This window comes from Dioszegia hungarica (genome assembly GCF_025882075.1).
Source record: "Dioszegia hungarica strain PDD-24b-2 chromosome Unknown MKK02contig_8, whole genome shotgun sequence".
Classification (NCBI taxonomy): Eukaryota; Fungi; Basidiomycota; class Tremellomycetes; order Tremellales; family Bulleribasidiaceae; genus Dioszegia; species Dioszegia hungarica.
Genome location: NW_026515770.1, coordinates 2,658,372 through 2,670,659, shown reverse-complemented (window position 1 = coordinate 2,670,659; position 12,288 = coordinate 2,658,372). Strand labels below are relative to the sequence as shown.

The 12,288-nt window shown below is 57.3% G+C and overlaps 3 protein-coding genes across 3 annotated transcripts; all 3 read right to left on the bottom strand.

Annotated features, from left to right (window-relative positions):
• Nucleotides 1–86: 86 nt before the first annotated feature.
• On the bottom strand, nucleotides 87–1,478 carry MKK02DRAFT_33320 (uncharacterized protein; the record flags this gene model as incomplete). The annotated part of the gene is made up of 6 exons (XM_053088696.1): nucleotides 87–315; nucleotides 380–521; nucleotides 574–741; nucleotides 795–849; nucleotides 901–1,049; nucleotides 1,103–1,478. 6 exons carry the CDS (start codon nucleotides 1,476–1,478, stop codon nucleotides 87–89), a joined length of 1,119 nt encoding a protein of 372 aa, XP_052945806.1.
• Nucleotides 1,479–1,785: 307 nt separating this feature from the next.
• Nucleotides 1,786–4,582, bottom strand: MKK02DRAFT_25332 (SNF2 family N-terminal domain-containing protein; the record flags this gene model as incomplete). Its single annotated transcript, XM_053087022.1, has 10 exons — nucleotides 1,786–2,046; nucleotides 2,092–2,356; nucleotides 2,401–2,534; nucleotides 2,620–3,218; nucleotides 3,333–3,516; nucleotides 3,563–3,834; nucleotides 3,870–3,966; nucleotides 4,022–4,172; nucleotides 4,218–4,312; nucleotides 4,361–4,582. Coding segments are annotated over 10 exons (2,280 nt in total), but the record flags the coding sequence as incomplete, so codon positions are not given.
• Nucleotides 4,583–11,115: 6,533 nt separating this feature from the next.
• Nucleotides 11,116–12,135, bottom strand: MKK02DRAFT_44726 (uncharacterized protein; the record flags this gene model as incomplete). The annotated part of the gene is made up of 3 exons (XM_053093062.1): nucleotides 11,116–11,282; nucleotides 11,314–11,433; nucleotides 11,493–12,135. The coding sequence occupies 3 exons, from the start codon at nucleotides 12,133–12,135 to the stop codon at nucleotides 11,116–11,118; spliced, it is 930 nt and encodes a 309-aa protein (XP_052945804.1).
• Nucleotides 12,136–12,288: the final 153 nt, after the last annotated feature.

Genomic DNA, 12,288 nt, shown 5'->3' with positions numbered 1-12,288 from the left:
TCTCGCCATCGCACCCCCCTGAAAGCTGGAAGGATCATGACGTTTCAGCGCACAAGCGCTGTTCCATGAGATATTTCATCCGCAGATCATCTACCCAGCCGCTGCTCTACCGCCCGCCACGCGCGCATAGCGCCCTCCCACTCTTCCCTCCCTATCCGCCCATCGCCCTCATACAGATCAAGCATCTCATTCCGGATATGTGGCGGTGACGGAACGAGCTTCCCAAGTTTGCGGAGAAAGGGAAGAGTGGATGTTCGGGCGAGGTGGAGAAGAGGTTTGAATAGGGATAGTAAAGGCAGAGGAGGCGGGTGATGACTGAGGGGGTCAGCTTTTGCACGCTGGGGAGAGAACTCCCAACCGTTAAGGCCAATAGGCTCACTAGATCTCCGATATCCTCAGAGTCCAGAAAGGATACCCTCCTAGCTCTGGCGCAGGTCGAGGAAGCCAGCTCTTCCATCCGACAGGCTCGACCAATGTGTGGACGATCAGCAGATCCGGATCCCGGCTGAAGTGCAGAGCGGCTGAACTCCATCAGCTACATATCCATACACTCGGTGTAGGTTGCTGGCTCACCTCGTACCCCTTCGTCTAGCATACTTGGCGTGATGTCTTCCGCACGTACCGAGGTCTTGACAAGGTTGTTTGTTACCGTGGCGACCACCTCGGATGCTGAAGGCGGGATGAGGTGAATCGTCAGCCGTCGAGTTTTGGACGCAGAATCAGTCGCCCCGGCATGATAGTCTGAGGATATCAGCACACCTTCAATGGCTTGTATGCGGAAAGCAGGGACGGACTGGACGAGGGGAAGACCGTCAGAGTCGTGACTTGATCTGTACCTCCAGAAGAGCCCTAGGATCGTCAGCTACTCTTCTCACTCATCACAGGTTATGACAGACATACCATGGCCTTGCCTACACGATCATCCACCTCATGCAGCTCCTCGCCAGGGGTGCCAAACCCAGAAGAGGTCCTCGGCTCAGATGCAGGCGGGGACAACGGGAGGTACAGCAATTCCGCCATAATCTCATCCTTGGCCGAAGCTAGCAGGCCTAGCTGTATCAACCTTGCTCCCGTCCTTTTCATCATTAATAGCAATACGTACCGCTCCGTTCATACACGCTGAGCTCCACCACGCCCTCCTCGGCTGCAAGCTCCACCAGGTTCAATACGCACTCGACCACCCTTGACTTCTCCTTGGCATTCCACGTTGTAGCCGAGGTCCGGCCCCTCGAAGTATGCCTTGGTCGACTGGGAGCGAGAATGACCATCCCGATATGCTTGGGCGGACTGCTAAGTTCTCTCCGCGCAGGAGAGCGGGTAGAGCTGGAGCTGGAAAGCTCATCGTGGTCGAGGTCCGTTTCTGGGTTGGTGAGGAGTTCATACGTCCTCAGGAAGAGCGAAGAGAGGGTGAAGAAGACATGCAGTAGTGTCAAGAACGGCAGCGCGGGTATGTCCCGAGCGCGTAGGCTGGGCGACATCCTGGTGACTGCCACTGAGAGCAGGAGTAGCAATGGGATGAGCTGAAAATCTGAAACCTTGAGTTCGACGTTCGACGTGGAGGTGATTGAGGAATGTGGCGCCAAGCAAGCAGCAATTCGCTGAGTCCTCAGCCGCCCAAGTAGACCTGGATGAGGAAGCTGACATAGGGATTCATCGTCCTTGTTATTTACACTCGCTACTCATCTACACATTCTACACATGATAGCACACCTAAAAAGCCCAAAGGTCTAACTTATATACAGATCGTAAACTCAATGATACCCTCGCACTAAACACCCTAGCCACCTAATCATCCGCCGCATTGTAGTCGAAGAGCCGCATGAGGTCCTGGACCGTCAAGCGACCCAGCCTGCCACCTGCTCCCTCTCCCATCGCACCGTCCGCCAATGCCGACTTCTTCTCTTGCAACGCCAGAATACGCTGCTCGACCGTACCGTTGATGATAAGTCGACGGATGTCGACGGGGCGGGTCTGGCCGATACGGTGTGCTCGGTCGGTTGCCTGATTCTCCGACGCGGCGTTCCAAGCAAGGTCGAGGGAGATGACCTAGCCGTCAGCTCGGTCGACAAGGGATGGGAAATTGAAACTTACCTTGCTAGCTGCAGTCAAGTTCAGACCGGCACCGCCCGCCTTCCGACTGATGAGCATGACGCGAGGCGAGTTCTCGTCCTTGACCTCCCCGGTGAACTCTCGGATGACGTCCAGTCGGTCGGATTGCCTCATACCGCCGTGGTAGATCCGGTTCTTGATGCCCTTGTTGTCGAGGAATACCTCAACGAGCTTGAGGTATGTGACGAACTCGGAGAAAATGATTACCTTGATGCCGTCTTCGGCGAGGTACTCGTCCAGGAGATCCCTGATATTGTCAGCTGAGTATCGATCGAGACATAGAAGACTTACCCCATAACCTTCATCTTGGTGCTGGGCAGGACATTGGTGATCTCGTCCATCTCTTCTTCCTCGACTGCACGCTCCTTCCCCTTCCCCTTCTTGTCCTTCTTTGATTTCGGCCTGGCAGCAAGGAACTCGTCATCCTCGTCGGCTTCGCCCAGCTAGTCCATCAGCCAGAGTTCCACTTGAGATAGACAGTCCTTCAACGAATAGAAATGATCTACTCACAGACTTGCGCTTGCCGGCGCGGACAACGCTGGACCCCTCATCCATACCCGCCTCAGGATCCTTGTCCACCTCGGGTTGAAAGAAAGCCGCCGCCGCATAGAGCTTGGTGCTCTCGATGACCTCGCGACAAAATGGACATTTTCGCGCGCCGCGTGCCGCCTGCTCGTCGGTGAGATCGCCGCCGGCAGTGGGAGGATTGGTGAACCACCCAGTGATACAGGTGAAACAGAACGAGTGTTTGCACTCGGTCAGCGTTTCGGTGGCGAAGGGTTCGAAGCAAATAGCGCAATCATCGTCCGTGTGCCCGCCATCGTCCGCTTGCTGGTCGCCCTTCTGGATCGATTCGTACCGCTCTCTAAGCTTATTCGAGACGGACAATACCCATTCGGGACCGAGCGTCGTTGCAGCCTTGAGAAAGTCCTCTCCGGCATTGACGACGGGGACGTTGAGCGAGAGCGTCAAGTCCTCGTCCGAGACCACAAAGTCTTCCGGGTGGGCGGGATCGCCGGGGTTGCGCCGGAGGAGCCAGGGGTGGCAAGTGAGTTGGCGGAGCCGCATCAACATGGTCAAGACGCAACTCATGTTTTTGAGGACGGTACCTGTCGGGGTCAGCTTTGAGCCCGCGACTGAGGCAGCCACAAGGATCAGATATTTCTGGATCCGAGACATGTGTAGCTGCCGTGATTATGTCTGTTGCGAAAGCATCCGCTTACCTTGCTTGAGGAAGTTCCCAAACTTGATCTTCATCCGGTGCTCTACCTGGTCGTAGATCGCCCGCTCCTCTGGCCCAAAGTCGAGCTCCACATGCGTGGTCTCCTTGGGCGGCAGGTTGAGCAGGCGCTGACCGTTGAGTTCCGATTCCTTGTGTCGGCGAATCATGCAGGTCTTGAGGATGGCCTATAGATCCTTCAGCTGAGCCCAATCATTCTGACGCTGCACTGACCTGGGTCCGGTTGGCGGCCAAGCGAGGAGCCTTCTTCACCCGGTCGGTGATATGCTTCTTGAAATCACTCCACTCTGATTGCGGACTGATGGAGAGGAAGCGGAGGTGGGGGAAGACATCGTCGAGGGAGTTGTTGACGATGGTACCGCTTAGACTCCATCGATAGATAGCATCGAGGTCTGCGACAGCCCGAGACGCTTGAGTGCTCTTGTTGCGGATGATGTGCGACTCGTCGAGCACGATCCTGAAGAAGCGGAAGCGGAAGCAAGGACCTGGCTGGTCAGTACAGTAGCGGTAATTCACGTACCCTTCTTCCGAGCGGGTGGGGGAGGCGCGTCATCCTCTTCGTCTGAATCGTTGGCGCCGCCCGGCAACGGGTAAAGGCGCTTCTTCTTCTTCTTGGTCTTGGGCTAAAGGTGATCAGCGGGAGTTCACGCGAGCTGTTCTGGTCAGACTTACCTCGGCAAAGTCAGAGATGAGCGTTCCATACGTAGTGAGGACGATGTCGAATTGCTTGAATTCCTTGGCAAGTTTGTACTTGGAAACCCCATGATGAATTCCGACCTTCAGCAAACCCTCGGTGGTCTTTGATTCGATCTCGCTCTTCCATCTGGGCAGTCAGCACAAGAGCTTGGCGACTTGGCAAGATCCTCACTGGTTGAGCACGGCCAGGGGTGCGACGATCAGCGTGGTCTTGACGCGAGGGTCGACGCTCTTGTTCTTGACGATGATGGCGATGGTCTGAACAGTCTGGATGGTCAGCCAGTAATGCAGAGCGTCTGACGGATATAGACCTACTTTGCCCAAACCCATCGCATCGCACAAAAGCCCTCCCTGGTACCTTCTATCCTTCTCCTTGTCGAGCATAAACGCCACGCCGAGGATCTGGTGCGGCATAAGAGTCACCAATAAGTCGGGCAATTTTGCGTCCATGTTGGCGAGACCGAGGGTCTGCAGGGCCTTGTCGACGTCTTGATCGTCGCTGAACGAGGCCAAAGAGTCTTGAAAGAACTCTTGCAGACTACATCATCAGCACGGTGAACGTCATGACATCCGGGGGCGCATCGACTTACCTCCCATTTGGTCGGTTCTGCTCTCCATAGCGATCCACCACATAGTCATCGAGCTCGTCGCCAGCGAGATGGGCGGGGACTGCGACGGTCTGACCGCCGGGGAGGGTGACGACGCTGGTTGCAGCGCCGACTGCGGATGTGGAGCCCAAGGCGGCTGTAGAGACGAGCGCGGCGTGCGCGGGAATGGGGGACGAGCCGATAGCGGGCTGAGATTGTTGCGGGCCAGCTGCGGCCAGAGCGAGCCGATAGGCCTGCGAGGCCTCGGAGAGACGCTTGTAGTAGTTGCGGCATATGGTGTTCTGGTTGGCAATCGCAGGGTATGCTGATGCTATCGAAAGTGGCGTGGCGGGGTAGGGGGTGGTCTCGGCGGCGCCGTTCATGCCCTTGAGGGCTGCGGTGAAGAGCCTGATATCGGCCTGGAGGGGCGTGCTACAGCATAAGCTTCCTGAAGCGACTCGCACGAGGTGTTTCGGCTTACCTAGAAACCGCTCCGGGCTGCCAAAGAGAGCAGACATCACCATACAACCTCGCAAATGCTTGGTTGCGGGCCGCGCGGAAGGTGTCGACCGCGTTGCGCAGTTGCTCGAGCCTGATCGCCTCGGCAGTCTTGGGTGTGGGAGGGCGATTGACAGCCAGACCCTGTTCCACCTTGGGCTGTATGACGGTCCGGTCTGAGATATCAGCTTCGTACATCGGCCTCCAGCAAAACACGACTCACTCTTCGTCAACCGGTCGAGCGCGTTGGCAGCGGGCGAGGAGGGCATGTGCCCGCCCACGCTGCTTCCCTGCGGTCGAGCCGAGCTGGAAAACGGGTCCGCCGCATCCTCGTCGTCCGAGAGCGAGAAGGGGTTGTCCCTATTGGTGGGCTTTTTGCGGTACTCCACGGGGATCTCGTCAGGTTGAAGGACTTCGACCTCGTCGTCCGCATCGAGCAGGGAGAGAACTGACTTGCCCTGAGAACCGCCGAGGAAGGGCTTGCTCTTGGTCCTACTCAGCGGCGAGGATGCCGGGAGGTTGTGCCTGCTTGTTGGCTGCAGAGCGTTCGAAGAACTCCCCCTGAGCAGCGAGGACGAGCTCGAACCTCCGAGACCGACTTTTCGGTCCATCGGGGCAGGCTTCGAGCTGCCGGCTTGGCTACTCGACGCCGAGGCGGCCGGTCGAGAGGCGGACGACGAGGACGAGGCGGTCCGGGACGGGCCGGCGGCGGCAGATGGACCCGGGGCTGGCTGCGCAGCCTGAGCTTGCGCGGCCGCAGCAACAGGAGCTCGGTTCAGTCCTGCCGGCTGATAGGTGACGCCAGTCTAGCCTGGTCAGTTCTTACTCTGGTCAAAACGGGCGAGATGACTCACGTTCGAGCACCGCTGGGTCCTGCCTCGGACGTGATCCGGGGTTTCGCAGTGAATCTATACATCAGCCGCGTTCATGTTAAACACGCAAAAGACATACCTGGTATTCCCAGAGTGAACCAAAGCCGTTCGTCTTGCCGCCATCCGCAAGATTGGGGTCTGCACCAAGGCGCACGTCCTGGTTAGTCAGCCAAGCTGTGCACGGGTAAAACTAAGATGAGACGTACAACCCAGCAGAAATCATCTAGGCCTGGATCATCAGCTACTTTCTCGCGGACGAGCTGCTGAGCAGAAGCAACTCACAAGTTGCGACACCAAAGCCATTCCCGCCAGCTGAAGGCTTCTTGACCGAGGCAAGCTCGACGATGAAGTTCAGGTCGTTGGGATGCTCCGCCGCGTGCTTTCTGAAAGCCTCGAGATAGTACGGCTCCAGCTTCTGCATCCCATTAGCCACGTGCTCTTCTTCGTTGCGCTCAACAGAATGAGATGCGGCGCCATGATGAAGCGGGACTCCGCTTTGTACGCGACCGTGCAAGCGCAAAGCAGTGATTATGACTTACTGCCGAAGGTCTCTCATCGATTTCGCGCGTCTTCCGGGCCGCCTCGACTATCTGACTTTCAGTGAGAGTAGCCATGGTATCCTATGATGATAGACGCTGGATATTTGGGTGTATGTGGGTATCGCCCGCGAGGGAAGGAAATTGGACGCGAAGAAGGGGTTTGAAGTGAAGGTTTCGCTCAATGTGTCGAGCATGTCAAGCCGGGCGGGTTCCCCGATCAAATGGGATCGCTGCGAATGGGATAGAAGGAGGTGTCTAAGATGAAAGAGGAAAGATGAAGTACAGAAGAGAAGGAAAGATGAGTGGAGTTGAGCGGAGTGGAGTCGGCGACGGAGCGCGTCCAAGACCAGTTTCGGCTAAATCCCCCGGAACCGACGCAAAAATCAAAGTCAGACGCGTCGAATCGCTACAAGTAGTAAGAAAGTGGAGGGTGTCAACAAGTACGTCATCTTCACCTCAGCGTGACAAGCGTGACAGTGAGGGTCGCCTCCGCATCTTGACTGTCAATCGCATGTATTCGCTGTCAGCCTGTCAGTTTGCAGCATCATAGTCGACCGTATATAGCCAACTTGGTTCATAAGGGACGTATTCTGATTCAGCTGACCCCGAATTGACGGCTTGGCTAAGTCTGGCCAAGCTAGCTCTGGGATGGGAGCCGGTGTGGCATGTCTCGAGCCCGTTCTTTCCGCGCAGGCCGTGAGACGTCCGAGCTACTTGAGGCGGTCGAGGCCCTTTCGCTTATGGAAGCCGCCGAGTCGAGGTGGTTGTCCGACCCAATGCCGTATCCGGTAGCTGCAAGGACGAGGTGGGCGACAAGACCCGCTGCGACTTGCGGTCGGTCCCCGCTGTTAACTTTTCCAGGGATCAGGATGGGCAAGACACTTTTCCGACTGCAGAGTGAGGATGCATTGGACTCGAAATGACCTCCTTATATATTCCAGCCTGACAACTTCCTACAGAGTGTAGGAAGTTCCTACGAGTTCCTACGAGTTCCTACGAGTTCCTACGAGTTCCTACGAGTTCCTACGAGTTCCTACGAGTTCCTACAGATCTTCCTACTAGTCCCTGAGATCTTCCTACAAGTCCCTACGAGTTCCTACACGCCATAGGAACTCCTACTGTGCTAGGACTTCCTATAGTCCATACACAGCCTACTTGGTCCATGGCTTCGACGCCCTCAGCGCGCCACATTGACCTGCCGCCACTGCCCTAAGCAGTACGGCATGGGATTTCGCCTACTCAGGCGTCGCACTCTCTGGATCTCCTACTCGACATAGGAGTTCCTACTCGCTACCGAGCTCGCCTCCGAACAGGGGTGCCTCCTCGCTACCTATTCGCCTCCCGCTTCAGAGAGCCTAGAATCTCAGATTCCTAACACCCGCGCCGATACTCTGAGAAGATCCCTCCCGCCTCCTCCGCTGACCCGCCGCTAACCTCTCTTGGTCGCCCTCCCTGACATTCTCGATGAACTCGCCTCTGGTCAAAGAGACGACGGACATGGCTCCGGACAGCTTGGCAATGCATCACTAATACCTACTTCTCTGAAGACGTAAAGCGAGCGACGATCGTGCCCCTGTACAAACGAAGCGACCCGACTGACCCAGGCAACTACCGCGGCATTACCCTTTGCAACCTCATCTACAGTCTGAATGCGTCGTGGCTGACTGACCGGCTCCAGGCCTACTTCTGGGATCTCGACCTCCTCCCCGACACGCAATTCGCCGTCAAGAAGGGATCACGCCCGTCCGACGTCACCACCTTCCTCAACGGATATCAGGCAATGGCGAACGAGTCCTTCGTCAACTCCAAAACCAGCCGCGCCGCCCCTCACATCGAAATCTTCGCAATCAAGCGCGATCAACGTAAAGGCTTTGACTTTCTCCATCACACCGCTTTCGAAGACATGGTCACTTTCAATGGCCTACCTCAAAGCCTAGCTGAGTACGAGCGGATCCGCACTGCTAACGTGATCCACCGGATCAACTATAAGGGCATCCTCTCGCCACCCGTTATCACCTCGTCCCTCAACAACCAAGGAGGATCGCTCAGTCCTCTTAAGTACGTGGCTGCTATGGCTATGTCCCATTACTACCTGCAGCACACGACCCCTCCCGAAGACATCCCGGTGCTCCGCACAAAACAGGGATTGCTAAATCAGTTTCACACTAGCAGCGACGCGCTGACCATCTCCACACCCCTCGTGTCTTTCGTGGACGACACCGTACTCATGTCGGCACGGCTGACAGGACTTCAGGGCATGCTGACCAAGCTCGAGAACTTCCAAACCGCGTATGGACTGGAGACTAATTGGGATCCCGGCAAGACCACAATGACAGTACTACGCTACCGCAAGTACAGCGGTGGAAGTCACGTACAAGACACGGCTCCCATCACGCTGGAGACCCCTCAAGGCCCGAAAACCTTTGTTCCCGAGCCTAGCTTCACCTTTTTGAATACTCAAATACCCCCCAATAAGTCGAGAGCCGAGGGCATGGTTCAGTTGATACACGCCTTCGCCATCCCGCGGCCGACGGGGCGGCGCATGACGCTTCCGGGAGTCGTGCGCATCCTCAACGTATCTCTGATAGGCAGGATTCGAGCCCAAGCTCAGCTTTTTCCCTTCGAGGCTGGTGAGGCCGAGCGCATGGACACCGCATTAACATGGAAGGTCAAACATTACTTTGGACTTCACTTCGCTCCCTCGAGCGCGATTCTCAGTCGCCCCGTCGGCCAGGGCGGTAGTGGTCTGGACAGCATCGCGCTCATCAATGCCAAAGCTGCTATCGGAAATCTCCACAGATCACTGAATATCGATCAGCCGATACAGAGTCGCATGGCCCGCATCGCTCTCGCAGGAGCACGGTGCGCAAATGGATGCGATCACAATAAGGCGGGCATGTCACTTTCGCCCCGATGGAGGTTTCACAAGATCGTTCAGGACTACTTGTCCATCACCGGAATGAGTGTATGGGCACGGCAGGAGACTTACAGCCATGCGCACGTGTCGCGATCCTCGCCCATCCCCATCACCAGACGCGCGCTGATGTACACGCTGGAGCCGGAACATGGCGGTGGACCTGTCAAGCGAGCGCTTCGCAACTTTGCCCGCGCAGGCATATCTGTCCCACTCGACCCCGCATTGATCCTGGGCATTGCCCAAATGAACAACGCTCAGTACCAGGCAGAAGAGCCAGATCTGACATCATGGGCTTCTGACGGAAGCTACATGGATGGACGCAGCCCCCTCCCACCCTCAAACGGGTTCGCAATCATTGGCCCGATCGCGATGGGTCTGACAATCGACTCTAAGACGTCCAGCATTCAAGACGCTGAGATATGCGGTATAGCGATGACCTTGCTGGCAGACCGACTGCTGAGACAGCGCTCCGAGCGTGCACCGCCTCGCTCAGTCCTGTATACTGATCACAAGCCCACCGCGGATTGGCTGAACTCAGCCAAGCGCGAGATGACCTCGGACACTTCTGCTCGTCACGCGCTCCGCTGGGCGGCGTCTCTCCTGGACGCGAACCCGAATATGACGGTAAACCATCAGAAAGCCCACACCGACGGCACCTCCATTGCGGCGAAGCTCAACAGGCAGGCTGACGCTGTCGCACGTCGAGCGGCTCAGACCAGGGCACTAACTGTGCAAGTCCCGCTAGAGTTCTATGACGAGTACTGTCTCATGACCAGTGGCGTAGTATCGCACGAGCACCCGCCCAAGCTCATCAGTCGACTATGGTGGCAGAATCTGAAGCTCTCCCCATCCGTACGAGGACGCCTGTATGGCACCACTCCCGCATCCCTATTGAGCACCTACGAAGCGGATCCCCGTCCAGCAAGGCTGTTCACCGGCACTACCTCTGGCGCCACCGCGCTCACCCAGCTAATGGCGAGGAGCGGCCAACTACCGACCCCGCAGCGCTTGCAAAGTCGCCACATGCCCACCTCGGGATGCTTACTGTGCAAAATGGCTCCTAGAAACGCCGACGAACATCACATATTCGTGACTTGCCCCGCGATCCAAGATCACATCAAGACTCACGCCGAGCAGTTTGCCACCCGCGTCTCTGACATCGTCAAGCACAGCGACGTCGCCCGCTACGCAGACCACTTCAAGCTCATGGTATCAGACGGTCCACATTGGCTGGATCTACGCTCCTGCTATTACCTCGGCCGCATACCCGAGCGCCTGCGGCTGAACAGTCCGCGCGATAACGATCATAGGACTGCAATGACGATCCTCGCATCACAGGCTTTGACCCTCGCAGCACACATATGGTCCATTCATAAGCAGACGCTGTGGGATAGCCGGAAGCTGTCTGCAGTACCGGCCCCATGAGATCAGGGTCCCCGCCCTGATCGCCATCCAATACCTCACGCCCTTCCCTCTACTCACTCCACACTCATCTCCACCTAGACGCCACACCTCTACTACACCTCATACAAATATCTCGGTGGATGAAATTGACGATGACCGGCAACGGTCATTCAGGGTTGAATGGCATAGCGAGAACCGAAAGGGAGGCGGCCTATCCCGATAGCGCCGCCGCAGCTATGCCCCCTGACAAGAATCAAGCAATGCTAGACTGGGCGGACTCGGGCGGCGGCCAGATCTCGGTTGGGTCGATCTCGGTACGCGTATCGTCCGCGACGCCGTCATCTGGAGTGGGAGGTTTGGCTGATGCTTGGGCGGGCTGGGATGACGCGGCCGTGCGGGTCTTGTCCTTGTCAGGGTGATCTACATCAATGACGCTCCTCGTTGGACATACCTTCTGACTTTGCCCCAACCCCACGATCGCTCCCCTTGTCCTCTTGGCTCACACGACCCCTAGCCACCACTGACTGTTTCCTCTCCGCCGAAGCCGACATCTCATCTGATCGATCTTTACCTGGTGCGTGTCAGCTATGGTTCTTTTCTACCTCAGCTGTAATCTCTGGTGGAACTCACCCCTCACCCCACTATCATCCCTTTCGACTCTTCTGCTGCTACTCCCGACATTGACCGCCGATACCGCAGACTCGGTCTTGACGCTGGGCTGCAAAGGAGATTGAGCGGATATGCGATGTGGTGCAGCCTCTGCAGGTAATGGAGTCACGCCGCGTATAGCTGCCTCCGATCGAGGTGGCACTGCCCCTGCAGGTCGAGCCGGCAAAGAGGCCGGAAGTGGGCGTGATGGACGGCTACCACTCGTGGGCGCTGACGCCGGGGCGGCCGCTGCGACTGACGCCGAAACGGGTCCCGGGCGAGCCTGGTCGGACCAGCGAAGAAGAGGAAGCGTAGTATTGTCCGTAGAAGCCGAGACGAGCTCGAACGCACTTGACGGAGGAGCTGGAGCCGCGTCACGTGTACCGGACCCGCTGTTCCAGCGCAGGGTGGGTAGGAGACGTGGTAAATTCGTAACTGTGGCTGATGGTGGATCGTCGAAGCCTAGGCGCATGGGTGGTGGTGTCGGTACGTTCATGGAAGGCGGAGCGGGGACATAGGGGACGTGCGTGGGATCATGAGGGTCGAGCGCTGGGACTGGCGCGTTATTGGCGGGTCTCCGTTGCTGACCTGGGTGGTGAGGGGGTCGAGGGTGCTGAGGGGGCATCTCGGTCGGGCTGTTCTGATGTGAGTTATGAGGTGAGGAAAATGAATCAAACATCACAGCGACCGCCCTTAAGCTTTCCCACCAAGGATCTGTGCGCAGTGTGGTGGTCAGGGGTGAGGTGTGTGTCCCAGGAACAGGGGTCAAAGGTCCTCA